Source organism: Schistocerca cancellata, chromosome 5 (genome assembly GCF_023864275.1).
Source record: "Schistocerca cancellata isolate TAMUIC-IGC-003103 chromosome 5, iqSchCanc2.1, whole genome shotgun sequence".
Classification (NCBI taxonomy): domain Eukaryota; kingdom Metazoa; phylum Arthropoda; class Insecta; order Orthoptera; family Acrididae; genus Schistocerca; species Schistocerca cancellata.
In genome coordinates, this window is record NC_064630.1 from 398,609,193 (window position 1) to 398,637,117 (window position 27,925).

The 27,925-nt window shown below is 41.2% G+C and overlaps 1 protein-coding gene across 2 annotated transcripts in view; it reads right to left on the minus strand.

Annotated features, from left to right (window-relative positions):
• The window catches only part of LOC126187429 (neuroparsin-A), a 147,825-nt gene that overhangs the window by 15,442 nt on the left and 104,458 nt on the right, over positions 1-27,925 (minus strand). The window contains exons 2-4 of one of the 2 annotated variants that reach the window (XM_049928503.1): positions 22,514-22,586; positions 16,903-17,017; positions 11,462-11,841 (exon numbers count right to left, since the gene is read on the minus strand). In XM_049928503.1, coding sequence (XP_049784460.1) covers positions 11,704-11,841; positions 16,903-17,017; positions 22,514-22,575 — 315 coding nt within the window. In that variant the 5' untranslated portion in view covers positions 22,576-22,586 and the 3' untranslated portion in view covers positions 11,462-11,703. Of the gene's footprint in view, positions 1-11,461; positions 11,842-16,902; positions 17,018-22,513; positions 22,587-27,925 lie in introns of those variants that run through there. The other variant, XM_049928502.1, reaches the window with a different exon arrangement.

Below are 27,925 nucleotides of genomic sequence, written 5' to 3' on the forward strand. Positions count from 1 at the left end.
GCGAAATTTGGCATTAAAAGCCAGACGACTGACAATAGTGCCTTTGCTAACAGCTCATCATCGCCTGCAGCGCCTCTCCTTGGTCTGGTCGGATAAGTCCAGATTTCAATTGGTAAGAGCTGTTGGTAAGGTTCGAATGTGGAGCAGACCCGACGAAGCCGTGGACCCAAGTTGTCAACAAGGCACTGTGGCTCCATAATGGTGTGGGCTGCGTTTACATGAAATGGAACGGATCCTCTGGCCACACTGCACCGATCATCGACTGTTGTTGTTGTGGTCTTCAGTCCAGAGACTGGTTTGATGCAGCTCTCCGTGCTACTCTATCCTGTTCAAGCGTCTTCATCTCCCAGTACCTACTGCAACCTACATCCTTCTGAATCTGTTTAGTGTACTCATCCCTTGGTCTCCCTCTACGATTTTTACCCTCCACGCTGCCCTCCAATACTAAATTGGTGATCCCTTGATGCCTCAGAATATGCCCTACCAACCGATCCCTTCTTCTAGTCAAGTTGTGCCACAAATTTCTCTTCTCTCCAACTCTATTCAATACCTCCTCATTAGTTATGTGATCTACCCATCTACAGCATTCTTCTGTAGCACCACATTTCGAAAGCTTCTATTCTCTTCTTGTCTAAACTATTTATCGTCCATGTTTCACTTCCATACATGGTTACACTCCATATAAATACTTTCAGAAACGACTTCCTGACATTTAACTCTAAACTCGATGTTAACAAATTTCTCTTCTTCAGAAACGCTTTCCTTGCCATTGCCAGTCTACATTTTATATCCTCTCTAATTAGACCATCATCAGTTATTTTGCCCCTCAAATAGCAAAACTCCTTTACTACTTTAAGTGTCTCATTTCCTAATCTAATTTCGGCAGCATCACCCGATTTAATTCGACTACATTCCATGATCCTCGTTTTGCTTTTTTTGATGTTCATCTTATATCCTCTTTTCAAGACATTGTTCAGCGACTACAAATGGTTACGTTTGGCTACTTGGAGACCATTTCCAGCCATGCATGCACTTCATGTTTCCAAACAACGGGTCAATTTTTTTTTAACAATGTGCCATGTCACCGGCTCACAATCATTCGCGACTGGTTTGAAGAACATTCTGGACAGTTCGAGCGAATAATTTGGCGACCCATACCTCCCGATATAAATCCCATCGAACATTTATGGGACATAATCGATAGGTCAGTTCGTGTACAAAATTGTGCACTGGCAATACTTTCGCAATTATGAACGTCTATAAAGGCAGGATGGCTCAGTATTTCTGCAGGGGACTTCCAATGACCTGTTGAGTCCGTGCCACGTCTAGTTGCTGCAGTAAGCCGGGCAAAAGGAGGTTCGACACGATATTAAGAGGCATCCCGTGGCTTCTGTCACCTCAGTACACCTCACTGTGAGCATAATGTCCATAGCCTATCACAATATTTTTTCCCACAAAGGATATGATTCGTGCCATTTCTGTACAACCTGTTTTTTCTGTTACAATCAGATTATATCATTTTAACTTATACCTCCCCAAATATCGACATCAGACTAACATGAAGGAATATACAAATTTATGAGTCCAGTAGCTATCCTACTCTGTGACTGAGCTCCATCAGTCGCGGTGAAGCAGCTTCCGATTCGAATCCTATGAATGAAAAATTTCGCTTAGGGAACTCTAGTGCGAAGAAAGGAAAGCCATCCTGCAGTTTATATATACCCTTCGAAAGAACAGTAAAAACTCATGAGAATTAACGGCGAGCTTATTTATTGAAATCGAGGAAAACAGTCTATGTGCCAGCATGGAATTTTAACCAACCTCCTCGCCTCATCGAATACAATAACGTAGCATTGTACATGGGCTTATCAAAATCGCCTGGTTTTCATCGCTCTTGATACATAGTGTCCTATAGGAATGGGCAGGGTAAGTATCAAACATGAGCGAAAGCGTAATTGTCTCATACCAAAGACTAAAAAATTATTCAGTCTACGAGCATTAACAATACGGTAATTACGGATTTTTTATGGCAGACTGAAACATTATAAGTCTGTGTCAACAAGATATTTCTACGACTCGGATGCCAGTGTGAGGACTCAAATAATCGTCTTCTCTTTCCTTTCAACAAGATTTTGTAAAGCCATGGAAAGTGTAAAATTTTCACAACTGGACAGCGCGTCCCTACAAAGCTCAGTGTTTCTTTTTTATTTTTTTCTATTACTCTTACGTAATTTCTCTAGTGCATTCTCATGGTAGTGAACTGAGTCAACATTTTTATTGGTGTTTGTTCACACTGTAGAAAAGTTTACGGTATTCAGCTCTCAAATATGTAAAAGAAGAAGAAGAGGTCACCAAAGCCCTACAAATATCACATACAACCAAGAAAAGAAGACTTATGAGTGCATGCGAGCAAATGGAAATTTAACGCATGCTAAAAGAGAGCAGGGCAGTTACACACACACACAAAAATTGAATATACATAGATAGTTCATGTGTCCAAAGTATCTCGATTTCTTCCCTTTATCGATATCGATAAGGGCAAGATGTACATCTACCCTTTCCTGAGAGAATGGGGTCTTAGCAGGCAGTCGAATAACAAATGACAAAAAATCTTATTTCCGTAAGATATAATTACAAATTAACAATTTTCGGATTTTTCCTTTACTTGTACTGCGAAACCTCACTTCTTGCCAAATTTTATGATCCTACGTCAACGGTAAGTTCCCTATAGGTTTTGAGGGTTAAATTGTTTGAACTGCCAAGGGACCGTAGAACTTAGTACGTGATATATATTTAAACTTGATTCACTTACCCGTTCCTGAGGAAAACGGGTTTTAACAGATGGACAGAGTCAGACAACAAAATACAAAAAAATTTTTTTTCGTGTTATGTAATTAAAATTAGAAATTTACGTGTTATTTCCTTTACTTTCACTGCGTAACTCCGCTTGTTGCCAAATTTTATTGTTATAGGTGAACGACTCGCCTGCAGTTTTTGATGAGTGAGTCTCCGAGTATCAAAATACGTGACAGAAATGAAAGTATCTTTTGTTTACATTCACGTAGAAGCTTACATTTGTTACATCGTCAAGGGAATATAGACCTTAATATGTGACCTGAATTTCTATGTGATACCTCAACCCGTTAATGAAAAAATAGGGTCTTAACAGATAAACGGACGGACAGACAGATAGCAAATGACAATTTTTGTATTACAATAAAAATTTACAATTTTTGGATTTTTCGCTTTACTTGCACTGTGAAATCTTGCTTCTACCCAAATTTCATGATTCCAGGTCAACCGAAAGTAACCTATAGGTTTTGATGAGTATCCGAGTATCAATAAACCGCCGTATCTTTTTATAGCTTTGACTTAGAAGCTTCCGTTCCCTACATCATCAAAGGACTGTAGACTTTATTGTGTGACATTAACTTGGACTTGATACGACTGCTTGTTCCTGAGGAAAAGGGTTATTAACAGTCGGACGGACAGACAGACGAAAGGAGAAAAAAAGTGATCCTGTAAGGGTTCTGCTACTATCGATTGAGGTACAGAACCCCAAAAACGGTATTAAGTAACATGAAATTTTTACGGAAATTTGGCCGAGTATTCGATGAAATAAAGTGGTTTATAGGGTGCAAGTAAGCTCCCAGACAGTCTTAAATTACATGTGTTTTATCACATGACAGTTACAACCGCGTCAAGTTTGTGGAAATTTTACATCTCATTAAGTGAAATTTTTTATTTTTTAGTTTTGACTTGACGCAAGCATTACCGTTTCAGAGAGTACAAGGTGGAATACATGTACGATGATAATTTTAATCACATCGACAAAAGGCACAGTAATGCACTGTGATTCCAGCACATATCGATAGTTGCGAGCAGCTGAGCACGGGAGACAGTTTGCCAGTATATCTCTGAACAGCTTACTGTAAACTGGACGGTGTCAAATGAACCCGGGTAGAACAATGTTCTGTTCGATATATTACGTGTTTTAAGTTTGTGTACGTCTGCCACTGCAACAGAATTGTTACTTTGAAGCTTTGACAAGTATGGCACGTTGTTCTCGCTCGTGTTTACTACGACTGTTACGTATTAAAATGACAGACGAAGATACGTATACATCAGTAAAGGGTGACGGTACGAACTGACGAATATAGGAGTATGTACTGGAAATGCTCACCTGGCTACATAACAGTGATTTTATGACATCCAGGATGGAAAATAGAATTTTCTTTCGTTGCTTTTAAGGAGGGTGTTCTAATAGTGTAGTCTCCGTTGACAAACCTCACAAGTACGACTCGTTTTCTCCGAGCAATGTCCCGATATTTAGGCATAGAGCTTCCATATAGCTGGTATCAAAGGAGGATCTACATGATAGACCTCTTGAAACCTCTGATACTCTGTTAACTCTCCTGTTATTCAGTACATTCCGAACTACGGTGTTCAGATTCTTAAATATCCTGGAAAGCCTCTTCTACCAAATGCTTCATTGCAGACATAAATGGACAATTGATAATTAAGTATGAAGTTACGTTAACATTCATTACTATTCATTCCTTACAGCTCGCATTTATTTGTATTCCTGTAACTAAATACACTTGTTCAAATAAGAGCTGTTTCACATGTTTCTAAAATCAAGACCTGAGAAGTGGCTTACGCGTAGACGTGTAAGAATAGGAAAGTAAATACCAACCCTTTAAAAAGTGTATAATAAGCCCAAAATATTTTTCGCGTCACTTATCACTTATTTCACATGCGGAAATGTTTTAGTAATGTTGAAAATGTTACGTTGTGCCCTGGTTCGGAGAAGACGTGAAGCAGTACGTCTCTCTATAACTCGCTGAGTAAGTCAGTGCAAATTCCAGAAGACTGAAAGGACCTATCATCTCCAATTCACCTAAGCTTAGTGAAACACTACGGTGTTAAAACCAATCTTCAGTTTGAGGGTATCCTTAATTTTCTTCAGAAACTGAAAATAATAAAATCAGGTACGAAATCTGTATGTCATGAAAAAAAAAACTGATGCTGATAATGCCAAACAACTTCATACTGGTAGTTTAGTGTTGTAGGGGCGCTAATTGAAAAACGTACAACACTGTTATGTAATATGCGAGTCACCTATTAATTCCTTAAGAGAGACTCATCAACAAAGGGCATCTAAATTTCTACACAGAAAAAGAACAGTGATCAATAATTTTGCTCACAAACATTCCATGCAAGGGTGACTAAGTCTTTTATAGTTACAGTGAGTTTTGCTGCTGTGCTATATTCCCAATTTTTTCCTGTTGCTTGTTCTATTCCATCCCAGCACGCTACCCCTCATTGTGCAAATGCTGCAGGCTTAATTAGTCTCAAGACAGACAGGACAAATCCCTAGCGACTTTGTCGAGAGATGTACACTTCTTGTGCTATCGAACGAGTGAAGTACGATTTCGCGCTACGAGCTGCAGACACGAAGTTTGGGCCACTAATTTTCTGTGAATTAACAGCAGCTTCGTAGGTCATGAACCTAGTACGTTATCGCAAAATAAACTCTGGTAATTATACGGCAGACACAGAGGCGAAACACGACGCATACATACAACATGATCATATAAGTTTCTCCGAGGAATTTATAGCATTGTAGTTAAACAAAAATTTTACAAAATTGGACAAATTTCAGGATCGGTTTCCTTAGACGAAAATAAAGGAACAAATATCGGGAAACGATTCATCTGGAGTTGTTACTGATACAATACTGTAAGGTTGCATATTTTCTGTTTGCAATCGTCGCCTAATGGGACTCTTCCACAAGTCGTGAACTCAAACTCAAACGACCAAATTAGCCTCTTGCCTCTGCACAGAGTCACACATTAACTCATGAGGACATAAATTGCGTTACGCTTTTAAATATCTCCAAACTGCACACAAGGTTCAGGTAACGTTGGAAATGTCTCCGTGTCATTTGCACAGACTAATTCTTTTAATTGACTCTACTGATAAAAATCAAAAGGATTTCTCTAGAGCGATAAAGCGAACATACAGGCCAACTGCTCATCTCTTCGTGATCATTTCTGGTAATTTGAGGCCTGGCATACATTTAGTTTTCATGTGTTCACTTGCTTGCCTTCACTCTATAAATTTGTGATCCTACATACTTACTTGGTAGTAAGTGTCATGATATCGCCTTCGCTATAAACTGGTAGTAGTACCTCTAACGATATTTTTGCCACGTATTCCAATATCTGATAAGCCATGGAACAAAGTCTCTGTACAAGGGTAAAATTGTGGAAGTCGAATATTAATAATAGTATTTTTGAAGAGCAGAAATGGTTAACCTGCTGTACAAAGTGCATTAGATCTACTTTAGAAGCTTTAGAATGTACTGTTTATACTTTGAACAGTATGTAATCCACACCATATTTCCCGGCAGACAAATAGGGATGTTACAACTTGCAGAGATCAACAGATCTGAATTAATAGATCCACTCATCATGTTAAAAAAGGGAAAAAAGTGTTGAAATGAAAGAAAAATACGGTAGGTTACTGTTTAAGTTACCATCAATGGCGTTGTGATCAGAGAGGAAGCTATTGCTCAGTTGCACGTGGATGGGGAAATTCGACTCATCAATGGAACTACCACGGAATTTATCTGGAATAGTTTACAGGTACCACAGAAAACTTAACTCTTGATGGACGTAAGGGAATTTGACTTTCGCGACTCCCGAATACGACTCTAATGTGGCAATGAGTTGGGCATTTCGATCGGTGAAACGAAACAATGAACTGTATCTTCAAGAAACGAATTTCTTCATACAAGTATGCTGCCGCTTTTCTACTTCATGCAATCGCTGACTGGTTCCTTGTATTCCTTAATAATGGGTCATGCCTCCTACAGTGAACACGGATACTCTCATCAAGAGTGTAGCGGGGTAAGACTTCTATACACTGTGTGCTTTGTATAAAATCCTAAATTAATATGATAACGCACCAGTCATCATCATCTTGCACGGCTTCCTTCACTATCAGGGTCTGCTTTGAAGAGCAATCTCTCCATTTCCTCCGGTATTCACAGCATCTCTCAGTCGCTACTCTGGTTAAATCTGCTCCTTTTTTCCAGTTTTTTTCCACTCCTTCCAGTCACTTGTCCTTGCCACCCATCTTAACTGAGTTAATCTGCAAATGCTGATATCATTTTACCTTTTACCTTCAATCTTCTATCGTAGAGAATCCTCAAATGTTATCACTCCAACCCTTCCAATTTCTCATTTTTTCCAGTTTTGTTATGCCCATCTGACTCCTCAAAAACTGCTTTACACTCCTTTACCTTTTCTCCTCTCATTCATAACCCATGTTTCTGCAGCGTACGAAAGAGCTCGTATACAATATGTTCGGTTATCACCTCCTTTTTTCTCTGAGGGCGTTCTTTGTTCCCAATCATTTTCTCCCAATTCCCGCAAAGCAGTCGCCTTGCCTTGCACGTTTACTTATCTCTTGGTGATTCTTGCCATTTTCCTGTATCACACTACCCAGGCACTTATAACTTTCTACAGTTTTCAGTTTCTCCCCACCCACTGTCATTTTGCTATAGGTCTATATCTTTTCTACTTCTTCATCTACATACATATTCCTGAAACCACCGTACGGTACGTAGTGGAGGTTGCGCTAATCACTTCCTTTCCTGTTCCATTCGAAAATACAGCGACTGCCTACATACCTCCATATGACCCTTAATTTCTGCCTACATATCTCCATATGTCCCTTAATTTCTAGTATATTATCATCGTGGCCCTTAAGCTAAATATATGTTGGCAGCAGTAAAATCGTTCTGCAATCAGCTTCAAATTCCTTGGGGCCATTAGCACGCACGTCTTCGTAAAAAGTTTTAGCCACACTATTGCAAAGCTTCTATCTAAACAACTACAGCTGTTGGGCAAAAATATGGAAACACTTTGAGAAATACATGCTTGAACATGAATGCAGATGCTAACCAAGCCAGCTACGTTGCAAGTGTTAATTGTGGTCACTGGACCTGAGCGTTCTAGCTGTGTGTTTTGGTTTGAAGAATGATTTGAAGAACACACATAACTGTAGGATTTGGAGCAGTGAAAATCCACATCAAACATTGCAAAATGTTCATGGTAGCCCTAAACTGAACGTTTTTTGTCCATTGAGCAAGAACAAAGTGTACGGCCCCTTTTTTTCGACATAGAACCATCAATGAAGATGAACAAGAACGAAATGGTTACTTCATGCAAGATGATGCACCACCCAATTACCTGGCTGACGTCCAGGATTTTCTCAGTGACCACTTTCCAGGTCAATGGATTGCCCGTGATGCGCCAAGTGCATGGCTCCCACATTCCCGAGATCTGACACCACTTGATTTTTTATGGGGATTCATCAACGATATCGTGTTTGTACCTCTTGTGTCGGCTTCTCTGCCTGGACTTAGAGCAAGAATTTACGCCACCACTGAACAAGTTCCACCTGCAGTGCTATAGCGAGTTTGGGGAAGAAACTGACTTCCGATGGGATGTGTGCAGGATAACAAACGGAAGCGAGATACAACATTTAGTTTAAGGTAAAAAAAACTTGATGTGTTTCCCTACAGAATAACACTAAGCCCAGCTCTACACCTTCTTTCAATAAATTTTTATGGATTTTTAAAGTTGTAAATCCTTTTTGAAACACTCTGAATTGTTGAACGTATGGTGGGTGCTTCCGTAACGAAGAGAGCAGAAGTGTCTGGCGTTGCAAGTGGTATCATATGCAAGACTTGTACTGCATAAAGGAAAAGCAAAGGAACATCATCTGGTAAGTCACAACGCCGACGGGAGTATGTGTTGACCGATCGTGACAGATGGTCATTGGAGAGAACTGTGACGAAAAATGAGGAGAGGACAGCTGTAAAGGTCACTGCCGAACTAAATACCGAGCGAGGTGGCGCAGTGATCAGCACACTGGACTGGCTTTCGGGAGGACGACGGTTGAAACCCGCGTCCGGCCATCCTGATTTAGGTTTCCCACGATTTCCCTAAATCGCTTCAGGCAAATGCCGGGATGGTTCCTTTGAAGGGACACGGCCGATTTCCTTCCCCATCGTTTCCTAAGTCAATGAGACCGATGACCTCCCTGTTTGTTCCCCTCCCCCGAATGAACCAACCAACAAACCAACCGAACTAAAGGCCGCACTGTAGGACACTGTCAGCACCGAGACAACACGAAGCAGGGACTTGCAGGGCGAGGTGGAAGTCCAAAACCAGTCAGCGGTGATGTAAATACTCGAAACAGGTTGGTTCAAATGGCTCTGAGCACTATGGGACTTAACATCTGAGGTCATCAGTCCCCTAGAACTTAGAACTACTTAAACCTAACTAACCTACGGACATCAAACACATCCATGCCCAAGGCATGATTCGAACCTGTGACAGTACCGGTCGCGCGATTCCACACTGAAGCGCCTAGAACCGCTCGGCTGCAGCGGCCGGCCACTCGGGAAAACGTTGTGCCGAAGCCATAAAAACCTCGACTAAGGAGCAGTGGGAGAATGTCATTTAGTCCGGTGGGTCTGGTTGCACACAATTTCCTACTTCTGGACAAGAGTGAAGCGTGTCGGGGGTTCGGTGATGATTTGGGCGATAATATGGTGATTTTCCATTGGTCCCATGACTACCCTGCAAGGTCGCATTACTGCCAAGAATCATGCGATCATTGTGGACGATCAGGTCCATCCCACGGTACAATGTTTGTTCTCCAATGGTGACGCTGTGTTGCAAGCGGACACGGCCGCAGACCACACAGCTCGCATTCTCCATGACTGGTTCTGTGAGTACGAGGATGAATGGTCGCTTCCACCCCGTACACCCACGGAATGTTTCCCGTTTTAATTTTTAGCGCACTGCATATTCTCCGGACATCCGGAGTGGAAACTGAACCTCTTTTCACAAAGTGTGAAGCCGGCCGGTGTGGCCGTGCGGTTAAAGGCGCTTCAGTCTGGAACCGCGTGACCGCTATGGTCGCAGGTTCGAATCCTGCCTTGGGCATGGATGTGTGTGATGTCCTTAGGTTAGTTAGGTTTAATTAGTTCTAAGTTCTAGGCGACTGATGACCTCAGAAGTTGAGTTGCATAGTGCTCAGAGCCATTTGAACCACAAAGTGTGAGTCCTATATCTGTCATGAGTTTGGCGTACTTACCACAGGTCGAGACGATTACGACACTGGTCTCAAATTCAAAAGGAGCGAGAATCCAGCTCTAAAGCTTTCCCAAAAGAACACCAGCCAAATATCGTGGAGTTCGTTTAAGCAAGAGCACCGCTGATTGTTTGCCCTTCGGCGTCAGCCATTTTACAGAATCCAGTGACCAGCTGTGAGCAGCATGTTCTTCGACGGTCATTTTCTCTCCGTGTTACCAGTGAAAAACCATTACAGAATTCACTGAGACCTTCGTTGTTTTTTCAATCTCCCGAGTGACTCTACGTGTTTACAGAAGTTACAGATTTATTTTGTTCCGTTTATAGTCAAAATTTCTTCTTGTGTTTCGTAACGCCTTTGGCCCTATGTTACCTGTAAGCAAATATAAAGACATGGCTGCACGTTCAGAGACCGTGAATAGTTAAAATTGAAAGAAAATAGCCCTCGGTCACTATTTCTAACGAATTAACCGGGTTTCAACACTGCTAGGAGTGTCTTCCTCAGAATTTAAATCAAAGGTCGCAAACGGACTGCAACCGCGTAAGTAACGAGCAGCCCTTAGTGGCTCGCCATCACAATTTTTTATCTTATATATATTTGTGACTAATGCCCTGTTAGCATATTTATTATTCTATACATTACATATAAGTACTGCCAGTCTTTCACGATGATTCTGTACTTATACTCTGTATCATACTTTTTTAGTCATAATTCTGTGACCATGTTATAGACCATTCTTTGATTTTAATTCTGTGGAAGACACTCCTAGCAGTGTTGAAACCCGGTTAATTCGTTAAAAATAATGACCGAGGGCTGTTTCCTTTCAATTATACACTATTTAGATCCAGAGTTAACTCTTTAAGAAAATTTGTCCAAATGTTAGCAACAGGAACTCACTGCCTGCTGTTCAGTGCTCTATTGAAAAACCGGTTTGATTACTTCGCTTATTTTTTTTCGGTAAGGAGGCAACTGAATTGGCAGAAAGTTTAGTTCACAGAAAGTTCCATTACAGATCTGGAAGTCTCTATCATCAGTCTGTTTCTCCTGGAAAGATGCAGATGTGCGATAAAAGCCGTTTATTAGTATTAATTCATGAAAGAGAAGTGACAAGAAATTGTTGAGAGTGTTTCCGCAGACTTGTAAAGAGCAGAGAGCGAATTAGTTCAGTAACGTAAAGGAAAAGCTTGCAGCAAAATGTAGAATGTCGTTAACTGAAAGACAGTGTGACAAGAATAAGGAAAAAGGAATAGGAGAAAGAAATAAAAACAATAGAAAATAACAAGAATACTGATAATGTATTTATTGTGAAAGAAAAGAACAAAGAGACAGAATAAGAAGAGAGAAATTTACTCACTTGTGTCTATATCAATACATGTAAGTATTGTGATGACAACATAAAAGTGAGTCATGTTTCTTCAACAAACTGGTCGAGTTCACAGAGCCGTATGTCGAGTGTGGAAGCTGTCTCACTTAAATGGAGATATATCTTAGATAAATATGTATTCGTGTCGCTACTATATGACACATTCATTCCTCTTCTGACAGGGGAAGACTAACGATACTGAAGCACTGGATAGTCGCCAGGGAGCAGCCGACGCATAACTTTTGTGCACAACTCAAACCTTCCCCGCAGCTCTCATAATCGCTGCATCTCTCTCCCGGTCCCTGAAACACCAGTAGAATATTTAACCTCTGTTCTGCAAGGTGGCGCCATTTTCTCAGGTTCGCAGGTTTCCTGGTCGTTCCTAAGTAAATACAAAAATATTTAGATGTTACTTCAGCTACACAGCTCACTTCCTGTATGAGGGAAAAGGGACCAAGTAGTGTTGCCCGATATATCCATACTTCAGTGGTGTTTGTTTATATTCTTCTTGTACTACAGCGTGTCTAATATTCATCAGCGTGTCTAATATCTCGGTCTCAACAATGAAGGCATATTGTCAGTACCTGTATAGTTGTGGTACACACAATAAAGATCACAAACCTGTTAGGGATACCGTATTCCATCCCAGAGCAGTAGGCAGATGTTTTTACATCACACAGTGATTTGGATTCCCCGCCAGGCTGCAGTCTGAGATACTGCGGCTGACAAGTAGACACAATTGGTGCACATTGTTGTCTGATGCATTCCTCTCACAAAGATGGGTACATTTTTGCTGTTGGCCCTTGATGTACTACTATCTTCAACAACTTTGGAGATGCCATATTGACTTGCGTGTCATAGCAGTGTGCTGCTTCAAAGGATCCAGCGTCTAGTGTTATGCACTCTGAGGGCAACGACACGTTGAAGATTTATCACAAAAATTAAATGTCAGTTAATGACGCATCAACGATATAAGCATTCAAGAGCTACTGTGATAGCCAATACAAAAAACGAAAATCACAAGTCTTCACTGTAGCGTAGTGGATGCAGACGTGGATTATATACTCAAAGAAACTAGCTTCACGTCGAGCTAAACGCTATTTCTTTCGTCTTAGCCTTTTCAACACATTCTTGGTCTTTCTTACGAATACAAATATGACTTATTCTTAAATATTAGATGTTATTTATATTTCCGTTTGATTAGAGAAAGAAAGACGAAATAAATATTTGGCTCTTTGCTTCCAAATATGTGGCGCTTTCCATGTGTGTGCTCCTGCAGGAACATAAAAGGACAGTTTAAATTGCTGCAAGTGAAACGGGCAGAAATAAAATGCATGGCGTCTCCAAAGTTGTCGAAGGTACGAGTACAGCAAAGACGATCTTTCTTTCTTTCACTGGTGCCATGTCCCGCACTGACGCAGGGTCGGCATTGTTAGCAACAGAATTGGCAAGGTTAGTATGAAGGGGTGGCCAGATGCCCTTCCTACCGCCACCCCGTCCCCCCTGGGACGGAATTAGTGTACCCCAGCTGTCTGCACCTAGTGTAATTCATGGAATAGTGCGAACGTGTTCAGATGTCGGCGAGTCGTGTAACTGAGGCGGAACGTGGCGACCAGCCCGGTATTCACCTAGCGGGATGTGGAAAACCGCCTAAAATCCACATCCAGGCTGGCCGGCACACCGGCCCCCGTCATTAATCCGCCGGGCGGATCGATCCGGGGCCGGCGCGCCTACCCAAGTCCAGGAAGCAGCGCGTTAGCGCTCTCGGCTATCCTGGCGGGTTTAGTACAGCAAAGACGATCAACGGGAATATATTCCTTTTTGCGAGCTGAATACATCGGGCCACAAGCAGAGGGTACAATGGGCGCCCTCTGAAGGAGTTCTGCGCGTGAATAGCGCTCTCAGTCACGTACTGCCGTTTGGAGATAGGACCATCACCTGAAATAGCAGGCAATACTTTCGGGTGAAATACTGCACCCTAAGGCCATGTAGGTTGAACCTATTCAGAAGACGTAATAAAATGGAACACCTACAGTCGTCCTTACGATATTATTTATTATATAGCTGCCAGTTTCGGTACTTCAGTATACCATCTTCAGGACTTAACTGACGCTGAGGGGGTTAACTCCAATCGTATACACAATTCCATCTGTGGCCAACATCTATGAACTGGCTTTCGCAGACTACCTGTAACAATGATGTTGTGTCACCAACCATCAGCTACGACATTGGAGTTGGTGGGTGATGGTCGGAGACACAACATCGTTGTTACAGGCAGTCTGCGAAAACCAGTTCATAGATTTTGGCCACTAATGGAATCGTGTATACGATAGGAGATAACCCTCTCAGTGTCAGTTAGGGCCTGAAGATGGTATACTGAAGCACCGAATCTGGCAACCATATAATAAATAACTTCGTAAGGACAGCAGAAGGTGTTCCATTTTACCACATAAGTGAGCGGGCGAAGTGCCTCAAATCTCCAGTCAGAAGGATGGACACACAAAAACTATTTAGAAGAACCCAACGCGGACAGCCACTTGGCTCTCATCGCTTGAAGCCTTCAGACCGAGCCATTAAACACAATGTTTGACTGTTGCTTGTCTTACAGTTTTCTCTCTTTCGGTATTTCTGTAATTAGAATCCTGTTTTTAACCAGCTGTTCACCACTTTAATAGAGTAACTGCCGACACCTTGGAACTTTTATTTGCTCCAACGTTCACCGCGTCACTGTCTGCCAGGTGATAATCGAATTTTTGTTACGCTACTTGCGGCGACAAGGATAGTTGAGATTTCACGCAATACCTAAGCACAAAATGTAAGAAAAAGTAAACTTACTAGGAAAGACATGAGACCATTAAAATATATTTGCTGGAAAATTCAAGACACCAGAAAGAGGTGCATCGTCATGGAAGCCGCATAGAGTGAGTTAGTTCAGTAAACAACAGTACAAGAGGAGACGGCTGCTACAAGATGTAGACTGCTGGCAGTCGAAAGGAAGTGTCGAAAGAAGACGGAAAAAGGAATAGGAGAAAAATAAAACAAAAGAAAATAACAAGATGCTGCCATTAAGTTTATTGTGAAAGAAACTAAATATAGAGAGACAGAACAAGAAGAGAGAAAATTATTCATTTGTGTCTATATTAACGCACGTAAGGCCCTCCATAGTATTATGATAACAACATAAAGACGATGCAAGATTCTTCAAAAGAACTAGACGAGTATGTGTCAGTTGAAAGTAGGGACGTCTTAGCAAATATTCAGACGTCCCCTTATTATGCCAGCATCATTCCTCTTCTGACAAGGGAAAACTCTCGAAATAGCATTCTAGAGTCTTCAAAGAGCAACCGGAACATTTTTTGTCCCGGCAGTCCATGCCGATTCCGCACGATGCAAAAACATTGCAGTTGTCTCCGGGCCCCTGCAACACCATCAGAACATTTATCCGCTGCTCTGCAATGTAACTGCTATCCGCTCAGGCTCAATGGTTCACTGCTCATCCGCAACTAAAAATGAAATACGTAAATCAAACTTCAGTTGTACATAACACAGTTTTGATAATGTAAAAGGAACAAAGTAAAGTTTTCTGACTGTTCTGCACCGCAGTTACTTCCTCATTCACTTAATTCATGTACTACAGCCCCTTCGCTAGCATTCTAACCTACCAATATGACTGCAAATTACTATCATGTAGGGGTTACTTGAATCACAACGAAGGCAAATTGTCACCAATTGCATAGTTGGCGTACCCGTGACAAATGTCACAAACCTGTTACGAATATCTGCAGTTCACATACCCGCCCGGAGCACTGTACTGATTTCATGTAAAAATTAGTGTGGTAGTGTAAGTAAAAGTAAAGTTCATGCTGAATTCAGTTTTTGCCTAGAGAGCATAGTTTCAACGAATAAAGTGAGACGGTAGCTGCAAGTATGAATTACTCGTAGCAGAGCTGTTACTGTAAAACCTCTAGTAACCCATGTCAATATAACAAGAGGAGTAATTTTAGAGAAATAGTATCCGTATAGCTTCAGCGACTGTTGATCAGACACTAAGCTCGGCATCGTCTGGTTTGAAGACAGTATAGGCGAAGGCGGTAACAGGAAAAGCTACTTGGACTGCGTCAAGATTATGGTAAAGAAAAGCCCGGAGCTTCACTGAGTCTAATGACAACTAAACTTGGGATACTGCTCTTTGGAACCATGAACAGTGCTGCGACAGGTAAACTATACATTGTTCACTTCCATGAGCTGTATTTATGTATGGAGGAAAACACACTCTCTTATCGTATAAAGCGAATCACGAAATATGGAGGAAAACACACTCTCTTATCGTATAAAGCGAATCACGAAATATGGGATGCTGTTTAATGATTCAGGCTGACATACTGTAGTCTACAGGGGGTTCTACGGTCATTCTCAAGTCATAGTGTGGTGCAAAGAATCATTTTAGACTACTATGTTCTATCTATAACATAGGAATCGTGCCCTGTATCTTCCAAGTCGAAAATTTGCCCGCATGAACGACTGACAAACGTTACTTTGTTGAGAACAGAAGTGAAATAAATTGTCTTTCGAGCCCTCCTAAATTTCAAGCTTTGGATATTGTCGAGACACAGTAATCACCTGCGTGGTAAAATACAATGAAGGATACAATGACGTCCTCCCACCCCACCCCCTAGCATACCGCCACACCCACCCGCCCCAACGAAATCTCTTAATGAACTGTGACTATTTTTCTGCAAGGAATGGCAAGCTTTTAGAATTTATCGTTTAGGCTGTTGCTGAATTAAATCATGCCAAATAAAAAATAATAAATTTTTATTAGTGATCTTATGCCAGCTGCTGTGTACCTTCCGCCTTGTTCAGAAGTTCATCTTAAACTGCATGCAATTCACCTGCGAAAACACAAAGAGAGAGCGAAGGTGACATACAATGTTATTGACGAAAAATGTTTCCAAGGTCCAAATAGCACGTACACCTTACTAACTGCAAAGGAAAAGAAAATAAATGATACTGCTTAGTCTTCACACACCTAGTAGCACCAGCTCTGAAAAATAAGTAGAAAGGCAAATGATTAATGTGACAATAATTAAAATTATAGTGATGGAACTCCTCGTAACCTCAGCTGATCCTGAAATAAAGAAAACGCCTGAAATATATGTCTAATAACTACTGGCACGATATCTTGAAAGCAAAAAGAGGCATTTTAAGCCCTGCCATGGTGAACGATTTTGCAGATGTAAATGAAAAATGTGCCAGCCATATAGGGCTATTTCCGTTACCTACATGGACTACGATCTACATGAAAACTCAGCACAGAGAATTTGACACTTGAGATAACAACTAGACTATCAAGCCATACATACCTTGGCGCAGACTTTGCGTCCGAAGAAGTCCGTCACTTCACCGTATTCGCAACGTGTCAGATCGACGACACAGTTAGCCCCTTCGCAAGACCGGGATATTGGGTTGGCTTCCGCTCTGACAGAAAGAAAAATTTGTGAAATATCCGCGTTATAACATGAATACCAACAAAACAAGAGTAATGGAATGTAGTCGACTTAAATCAGGTGATACTGAGGGAATTAGTTTAAAAAAAATAGAACATTAAAAGTAGTTGATCAGTTCTGCATTTTGTGCAACAAAATAACGTTGATGGCCAAAATACAGAGGATATAAAATGCAGACTGGCAATAGCATGTTAGGAAATCTTTTATGAAGGTAGCCTAGTACGGGAGTGAAAAGTGGACAATAAGCAATTTACAAAAGCGGATCATGGACGCTTTCAAAATGCAGCGCTACAGAAGAATGTTGAAAAAGTTAGGTGGCTATCTAGAATAACTAATGAGTGAGGTACTGAATCGAATTGGAGAAAAAATAAAGTTGTCGCATATGTTGACTCGAGCTAAGAGATCGGTTGACAGGACACATTGTGAGCCAGCAAGGAATCGTCACTTTGGAAATGAAAGGAAGCGTGTGTGGGGGGGTGGCAGGGGCGGGGGGGGGGGGGGCTGTAAGTTTCAGAGAGAGACAATGGCTTGAACATATAAGCAGGTTCAAATGGATATAGGTTGTAGTAGTTATGCAGAGATGAAGTTGTTTGCACAGAATACAATATTACGCAAAGCTGCATTAAACTAATCTTCGAACTAAAGATCAAACTTTTGTGTTTCACACTTTCTAAAATATATACAGTTTTCAAAAGTGCTCGCATGTTCATCAGCTGCTATGTTGTTATCGACTTAAGTAATTGTAAGACGTCGTTTGTGGAACAGAAATAGCAGACATTCTGCAGTCACCATCGAAAATCAGCGATGCTCTGGTTTTTCGCCAAAAGAAACTCAGTGACATCTCTCTCCTTGGAGTGCGTCTACTTAGCAGACGCCACTTTGAAGGCTACGTATAGCACCACCACCAATCAGAACTTTATGAAACTACAGATGTTGGAGCGGTATTATTCCACGACGTCCCGCATCAAATTTCCGCGTTTTACAACCGGTAATGTTCGAGAAAAAACTGTGTTGCATTACTTATTGAACGTCCCTCGTGAATTCCAATACTAGTATCTTGTATCGTACAAGATGTCCCAAACCTATATGATCAAAATTATGCATAGAGCAGAGAATCCTAAACCGAGGACTGATGATAGTAATGAATATTTAGTTTTTTTAATGAGCTACACAACACACATCTTATACCAACAACTCAAGCTTTGGGAGCTGTTCAAAGTAGGGTCTTCCAGTATCATCGTTTACGTTATTATATAATCCTCGACAAAACTGCTTTCTGTGTTCTCCATTGCTTGTACGCGTTGTTCATGATACGGGTGTAATTATTGCTCCACCGGCTCTCTCTACACCCTATTCTTGGAAATATACTGGGAAATTATCAACAATTCAGGTTTTTACTTATTTTTCTTCTAGGGGGAACAGTAACATTTGCCGTACCACAACAGTAAAAATACGCATTGAAACTTCCTGGCAGCACTTGCCTGTAAAAGGCAAACATCCCGAGTTTGCGTCTCAGTCCGGCACACAGTTTTAATCTCCCAGGAAGTTTCATATCAGCGCACACACGCTGCAGAGAGAAAATCTCATTCTGAAAATACGTATTGCTGATATTTTCCAGGGGTATTTCGGGATATATACTGACAGTTCCCAAACCCCAGGCAGTGTCCCAGTGGGTTGTGTTTTTAAGGGACTAGACCAGGGTGAGGCTCGACTTTCGAACCGACTTTCATGATTTTTCAATAAAGTAACAAAAAAATTACAAAACTGACTTTATACCTCTATTGCACACCCTTAAGATCGTATTACGCTTTTTTTGAGTAAAAAACTTGCACCATGAAGACACTAAACGACATCGACGAAAGGCCTTCGTGGAATGCGAGCGCGGTAGGTGGGAGCTCTGAACGTCACAATTTTCAATCTAGAACAAAACTTCAAAAATGTAGTACGTATGGACATTTCAAAGAATGGTTTTTAACAGAATGGTGGTACTCTGAACTAACAATGAATTTTTTTCGACAAAAAATTCGTTATAAAAACATGCACCAAAAATCGAAATTAAAATATATCGCGAAAGAACTTCGTACTACAATACAAAAAACGTCGACTCACAAGTTACCATAAAGGAATAATGTAAATGCATGTATATTTCATGAGTTATAGCAAACGTGAAAAATGTTGTTTCGAGAAAACTAGCGTTTTAACTTGGGTTTTCTAACACTGAAACTGAACAAACCTTTAATCGGCAATGCCAGCACAGTGCAGTTCGTCTTTTTTGAGCCGATGTCGAAACTCTCTCATTTTAACAAAATGATATCCATTAACTGGGTTTCGCTTACCAATCAAAACGTTTTTGCACTATCTGGATTACTCTGCGAACATCTACCAGTATAAATACGTTTGTTTGTCTTTTTCAAACAACCGAAATAACAAGTTAAGCAGGTGCGAGACAAGCAAATGCTTTAGACTGTTTACCATAGACGAAATATTTTACGAGGAGAAATGTTACTGAGAATTATATTTTAGTTGATACTAATGCCCTCTTTGATACTGTCGGACCCCTGTTCCGTTGGAAACTATTATAGTATTACATCGATTGCATTCGATCGCTCGGATGCTCCAGACCCCCATGCAGTAAATCGCGGTTTCAAAGCTTATTGACATTTACGACACACTTTACATGTGTAACTCTTAAAAATAGGTTCTCTAAGCAACAGTTTAAGCCAATAAAAAAATTTGACTAAAAATTTCTACCCTGGTATACCCTCAGTAAATATTCTAGTTTATCTTGCAGCTTTACATTAATTGCAGTACCTCACAGTAAAAAACATTTTCATTTTAACAGATAGTAGAAGCTTGCTTCAAGATATGCAGACAACCGCCCACCCGCCCTTCGCAAGGAAACTATTGCACTGCTAAGGGACTTTATGAAAGCCAACAAGGAAGAGGGTACAATTTATGTAGATTAAGGGACACGCTAATGTTAAATATAATGGCACAATCGATCAGTCGATGACTTAGTGAAGACTACCGCTGAAAACGACGCATTTAAAAATATCTTATTATCACCATCGGCGCAGTAAAGAGTAATATTATGGGAAAATATTGGCACACATGCCCTCGAAGTTCTGGTTCCTCATAATTAAGACAAATAAAAAGTTTGTAACTTCCGTAATTCGTATGTGATTTAATTATGATTCATTCTCCAGCCACCTTCAAAGAAAATTCCTAACAGTAAGTGATTTCAGTCATATATTATTTAAACTATGCGCAAACCAGCAAATTGATTTCATACAACAGTCAATCAGATATCATCAAGTATTACTAAAACAGCAGTTCTTCTTAATACATTAATTTAATTATGAAACTATTAAGTAAATGCAACCATATGCTGCAAAATCCTAAAAAATTCCTAAAACGCTGAGAGGTGGCTGTATCGCCTTCAACGACGAGCTGACGAATGATATGAATGAATCTTGTCGCACGCGATAAGACCCCACCTGCTTCAGTTCACTTTACGAACAATTCCTTCTTGAGGACTTTGGCCAGCCCTCAGTGGCTCGTATGAAACAATTACTCTTCCTTTCAACTAGTATGACGCCTACTGGAAAACGCTACCCTGTACTTCAATCGGACTTCTGGGAATCAAATACAGCGTCATCAAATATGTCTCTAGCTTCTTGTAACGAGTAAGCCGTGTCTAAAAAATCCAGTCACGAACTGTAAATACAGGCAGTGGTCACATCGTAAACCACTGTCTATTACTTTTCAAAGTATTGCTACCAGTATCGATGCGGCAAGAATTTCTTTTTTAATGAAAAGTAAGAAGTTTGCAGAAGGGTGTCGCAAGCACATTGCTCATTTGAGACCTCACACCGCTGAAATATTTGCTTCCAATCATTTCTTCCTGTACCCAAGTATCCTCTAGAGTCTATAATTTTCCACTCTAAAGACATGAATAGTATAAGGCTGTTCCTGGAAGTCTCGGGATGGTAGAATACTATCGTAAAACTCCTTTATAACGACTAACGGCTATTTCTCGAGATTATCTTACTTTTTTTGTGATCTCTAGCTAAACCATAACGCCATGATAAGCGCCTGATCTTTGTAGAAAACTGATCCCTGAAAGCTCACATGATCCATATGTATCGAGCTTTCATTTACAAGAATTTGTCATACGGATAGTATTCATAGGTAGCTGAAACTGAACACCTTACTTCTGAAGTTTTAGCCGCAAATTTACGAAGTTCTTGAAATGATCGCTCGTTGCAAGATACTGCAGTCTGGCATTCGTCTTTGGATATTTGCTACGGCTATAAGTCAGTGAGTACTTCCGTCGATGTATTTACGCAACACTGAATTCTGAGTTCCAGTATCCTTATACAAAGAGTGATACCAAAACATAATGAAGTGTAAGTACTCCAAGTTTGCCTGAGGAGTATAGTGACCAGCTTAGTGGGAATACTCGTCCTCTCCAAGAGGAATAAAGTTTCCCAGAAACTGAAGACTCAAAAAAACGTGAGTTCATCTGAATTTCGAGACGTGTTGCGTGCGCCTATATGCTTTACTTGCACCCATCATTCTCGTTGTCAAGTATGCGGTCCTGTTTCTCATACCATACACTCGAGATATTACGGTATTCGCAACACACGCTGTTCGCATAGCTCCTTGCAGGAGTATTCGTCGTGTTTATCAACTGTTTCCAAGATCTGGAGTCGTATCATCAGAAACTAGCTTTTCGCAAATCGTGTCTTCCATTCTTGCCACAGAATCACGTATCATAGACTGATGCCGAGTTTTGAACATAGCGTGGTGATCGAAAACTACTCCAAAGGATTACGCTAACTTCTCACGCCGCTGTATTCTGTTAGAATGAAACACGTCTTAAAGACTTAAAACTTCGATATATACCTTATCACGTTCTCTCGCATGCAAACAATAGAAAAAAATCTTTCGAAAACTATTCTGGAGAAATTTTCGACAGGAGGAATACGTCACCTTAAGCTGCGACAGACAGAAACGGTACTGGACACCGGCAGCTTACATCGTTACGGAGTATTTTACGTTTGGTTTGTAAAACATGATAGCAGTTCATACCGGATTGGATACGCCACGAAAGAGACTACAACGTTTTTCTTTCTTTCACTCTTAAACAAGCAGTGGGAGTACCCGAGGTATGTCAGTTATATCCCAGTAAAACCTGACAGAACCAACTGGCCAAATAAAGAAGAAAACTAATTCTTCGTAAATTCGCGATTTCTTCTACGTGTGACCTGCAAAACAGACCGAATATCATGTGTCTAGCACTTCTGGAAGGCCTCAAGATTATAGTTTATTGATGCCCTTACCGATTCTAAAAGTAATAATCAAGGGACTCGCCCACGATATGAGAACGATGAAGCAAAATATTCAGAAGAGAGGTACTATAACAATCCGTAAGGCATATTCTACGCAGAAGTGAAGTCCTTACCTGTGGAACAGGATGACGGCGATGAGAAGGGTGGCGGCGACAAGTGCTGCTGCGGGCTTCATGGCGGCGGCGTCTGCAAACACAATACGGACATCTTGTTAAGTTCGGTTCTATATTTCGATTTCTTTGTGCTTCCAGCAGATAAAGGTGTCATTACCAAATACTTGTGAGCAAAAGTTAAGGACGAAAGTAAGTCCCGCATGATGTGTCACTGTCAAGTACCATAGCTCGATGAAACTCGCACCATACTTAGAAAGAACTGCTACAGTGCAGTACATATGCCAATTGCCGACCGGGGTGGCCGAGCGGTTCTAGGTGCCTCAGTCTGGAACCGCGCGACCGCTACGGTCGCAGGTTCGAATCCTGCCTCGGGCATGGATGTGTGTGATGTCCTTAGATTAGTCAGGTATAAGTAGTTCTAAGGGACTGATGACCTCAGATGTTAAGTCCCATAGTGCTCAGAGCCATTTGAACGATTTTGAACGTACGATAACTGAAAGAAAAACGCAGTAAGACTAACTGAAATGACACTTCTACTCAAAGATAACAATTTTACTGAAGGCACCGCGATTTATGATGGTTCCCTGGACATTAAAAAAGACGGGACGTGGTTCTTTATGGGGTCTTTTACCATCACGGGCGGCAATACATGTTCTGCAACGTGCTGCCATGTTGACCATAAGGTTGCTAAACAGTTATTGTGGTAGGGCATGGCGCGCCATTCCTCCACCAGCGCGACTGACAACTTTCGATGGTTGTTGGTGCACTTGGATGTGCTGTAATACAGCTCCCCAAAGCATCCCAAATGCGCTCCATGGGATTTAAGTCGGGGGACGAGCAGGCCAGTCCATTCGCTGAGTATCCTCTCGTTTAAGTATATAAGCGTAACGCGGCAAAGCGATATGAAATGGAACGAGCTTGTAAGGGCTGTAGAAGGGTAGGCGAAAGATCGACTTCGGTTTATTGAGAGAGTTTTAGGAAAGTATGGCTCATCTGCAAAGGAGGCCGCATATTGGACACTAGTGCGAACTATTCTTGAGTGCTGCATGTGTTTTGCAATCCAACCAGGTCCTAGTAAAGGAAGACATCGAAGCTATTCAGGGTCGGGCTGCTAGATTTATTACCGGTATGTTCGAACAACACGCAAGAGCTAAGAAGACGCTTTGGGAACTCAAATGGGAATCACTGGAGCGAAGACGACTTCCTTTTCGAAGAGCACTACTGAGAAAAATTTAGAGGACCGGCATTTAAGGCTGACTTCGGAACGATTCTACTGTCGCCAACGTACATTTCGCGTAAGGACCAAGAAGATAAGATTAGAGAGATTAGTGCTCATACCTAGGCATACAGACAGTCGTTTCTCATACACTCTATTTACGAGTGGAACAGGAAAGGAAATGACTAGTAGTGGTGCAAGGTACTCTCCGCCACTCACCCTATGGTGGGTTGCAGAGAATGTATGTGTATGTAGATGTACCAAAAGCATCTCCACCTACTCTACACGATGCGGTTGCATCCATAAAAATGAAGTCACGACAGAATTCAGCTCTGAAAAGACTCACGTGGGGAAGGAGAACAGCGTCACAATAACGTTGTTTGGTAACTGCACCGTGTTCAAAGATTTGGATGTCAGTACGCCCATGCAACATTATGCCTCCACATATCATAACATCTGGTCCAATAGAAGTATCATATGCAACAATGATGAACGTACCCACATATAGTGAGAGATGGGAACACGTGATCCACCCAGGAATATAATCAAACATGATCGTTTGGTAAGCCAAGTGCTATAGAATGGAGAGGCGAAGGTTAATTTCGTCCTTAATTTTCACACACCAGGGTATTTTAGGTACACGCCAGTGTATATTAGGTACATTAAAAATGCTAACAAAATGTATGCGTTTTTTTTCTTTGTGTAACTTAATTTTCACTTGTAATGTGTAAAGAAACGATTCATTTAGTTAATTAAGTGATGAATTATTAATAAAGAGAAATAAATGTAAAAAAATTCTTGTTACATATTACAGCTATTCGACACCAGTTAAGCACATTACAAGAACAATTATGGCTAATACCCTAGAGAGGAAAGATGCTATCCAAAAGTGAGAGTGATTTAGAAGCAACGCTCGTGCTCTACATTACTCGCCCCTTTTACGTACAATGTCCTGTGAGCCATGGACGCACGCTAAGAAGCAGAACCGCTCTCAGATAAGTGACTGGCTCGAAGTCTTGTTGACTAATAGAACCAAATACATTGTCCTGGACGGCGAGCGCGCGTCAGGGAGAAAGGTAACGTTCGGAATGCCCAAGGAAAGAGTTGTGATATTCCTGCTCTCCATGTCAGGGTGGTTATAATTAAAGTACAGTTACTCGAAGAGGTCCAGTGTGGGCCGTAATTATTGTATGACAGTGGAACTTGGTACATATACTAATGCATTAACGCGGAACCGATTTATGCTGGAAAAAAATTAGTTCCAAGTTTGGCCGCCAGGTGGCAATCTGGCGCTTTACGCCATTTGTATGATGGTGTGACATCCTCGCTGTCATCTGAAGAGCTTTAACGTGAGTGAACAGTATGGCTGTCGAGAAGAGAAACCGTGCGCTGTTTGTGAAATTGTTTCATATGAACCGAAACAATTACAGTGCTGCATTGAGAGCGTATCGCCACCTAAATGTTATGAGGAGACGACCGACGTCATTAAATGGTTTAAAGAAGATTTGAATACACGGGCGAGCTTGTGTGGCACCTGGAAGAGGAAAGCATATTATTCCAGTGGAAGTTATTGACGAGGTTACTGTTGCTGTAATTGACAGTGAAGCACGGGTAGTGTTAGTGTTCGTGCAGTGTCACGAGAACTGTCCGTCCCATGGTGAACGGTACTGAACATTTTGCTATCTATTTAGGACTGGTACTAGTACAAGTTCCAAACGGTGCAGCAACGGAACCTTATCATCCGCAGAAACGTTCTGAATATGCCTGGCACGGATCGAAGCTAATGACATGTTGTTGTTGTTGTGGTCTTCAGTCCTGAGACTGGTTTGATGCAGCTCTCCATGCTACTATATCCTGTGCAAGCTTCTTCATCTCCCAGTACCTACGGCAACCTACATCCTTCTGAATCTGCTTAGTGTATTCATCTCTTGGTCTTCCTCTACGATTTTTACCCTCCACGCTGCCCTCCAATACTAAATTGGTGATCCCTTGATGCCTCAGAATATGTCCTACCAAGCGATCCCCTCTTCTTTTCAAGTTGTTCCACAAATTTCTATACTCCCCAATTCTATTCAATACCTCCTGATTAGTTATGTGATATACCCACCTAATCTTCTGCATTCTTCTGTAGCACCACATTTCGAAAGCTTCTATTCTCTTCTTGTCCAAACTATTTATCGTCCATGTTTCACTTCCATACATGGCCACACTGCATACAAATACTTTCAGAAATGACTTCCTGACACTTAAATCTATATTCGATGTTAACAAATTTCTCTTCTTCAGAAACGCTTTCCTCGCCATTGCCAGTCTACATTTTATATCTCCTCTACTTCGACCATTATCAGTTATTTTGCTCCCCAAATAGCAAAACTCCTTTACTACTTTAAGTGTCTCATTTCCTAATCTAATTCCCTCAGCATCACCCGATTTAATTCGACTACATTCCATTATCCTCGTTTTGCTTCTGTTTGTGTTCATCTTATATCCTCCTTTCAAAACACTTGGCTGGGCGATATTCTATGGAGTGACGAGGCACATTTTGTACTTCAGGTTGCAGTGAATATACAGAACTGTAGAATTAGGGGCATTGCTAAACCGCATGATGTACACGACGATCCACTGCACTCGCCGTATGTGACTGTGTGGTGTGGATTCACAAGCACCTTTACTGTCGGCCCGTTCTTCTTTGAAGAGAATACAACCAGAGAGCCTATCAGGTGTACCGTGATGCCCTTTTACCGAGTTCTCGTTTTCCAGCATGTGATTTCTGCTTTACAGGAGCGCAACTATGTGGAAACCATGATTTTAATCCTAGATGGGGCAACACCTCATGACGCCCGCCCAATGAAAGATCTGCTTAATGCAAAATTCCATGAACGTGTTATCTCAAGAGGTTTTCCAGACGCATGGCCTGCAAGATACCTTGATATGAATCCATGTGACATTTTGCCCTGGGAATATCTAAAAGAACTCGTTTACCAGGGACACGTTCGATCTCTACCTGATCTGAAGGCCAATATACAGGAACACATTGTTCAGAATTGACCGGAACTGCTGCGAGCAACTGTTGATCACGTATTTTACGGGTGCAGCATCTCGTCGATGTTTCTGGTGCGCACACTGAACGAATTATGAAAACGCCAGGTAATAATAAATATCGACATTATTCTTCCTCACTTTTTTTAATCTTTTCCGCCACGTCCCGTTCCTAAACATTACATATAGAAATGTTTCTATCCGTCTTTCTATCATCCACAGAGCCAGATTTGCAACTGGTGGCCAAATTGGAATTATTTTTTTCCATCGTAAATTGCACATTAACGTATCTCCCAAGTTTGGCTGTCATTCGATAATTGCAGCCCACACTGGACTTCTGTAAGTAGTTATAATCACACGGTAGGCAGCAGTCTGTCGACGGCAATCTGAGGTTGTTTGCTGGCAACGTTACTGTGTACAGTAAAGTGTCTTCGTTAAGTGACTGTAGGGGGGGGGGGGGGCAAGATGACTTGCACACATTTGGTTCAATGAATGGTAACTTATTTTGAACGTCGATAGTTGTAAGTAAATGCGGATGGGAAAGAGGAATATGCCTGTAATGTGCGAATATATATTATTTTATGCTATCCAGCATAATTCAGAAAGAAGAATTTAATCTACTCTTCTCGTTGCGGGGGTCCTACAACTGTCGCATCTCTGTCGCCATATGTCATGATCTCGCTATTCTTCCTCATCCTCTTCCATTCCTCTTCTCTCCACCGCTTCCTGGATAACACTTGGCCGCACTTTTCGTCGTCTTCTTCTTCTCCTTCCAGTAGGTTGTCATGAAGTTACGTTGTTGGGTCATCTGACTTCATCCATTCATTTTACATGCTCAAACCATTCTAACTGTCTTTCTTCTATTTTATCAGTAATGCTATAATGAGTCTTTTTCCTTTCTCTTATTTTCTCATTTCTTACGTGATGAAGTCGGAAAATTCTACAGGCTCTTTTCAAGTGATCCATTTCTAAAATTCTAAGTCTCTTTCTATTTCCTTCTGTGGGATCCAGGCACTCACTACCATAGCTTGTTACTGGTTCAACGATTAATTTGTGTAAATGAATTTTAACCTTTCAAATCATTTTTGTGAACTAAAGAACAGCGTCTAATTTTTGGATAGCCGTCCTTCCCTGCCTCATCCGTTGCTGTATCTCTG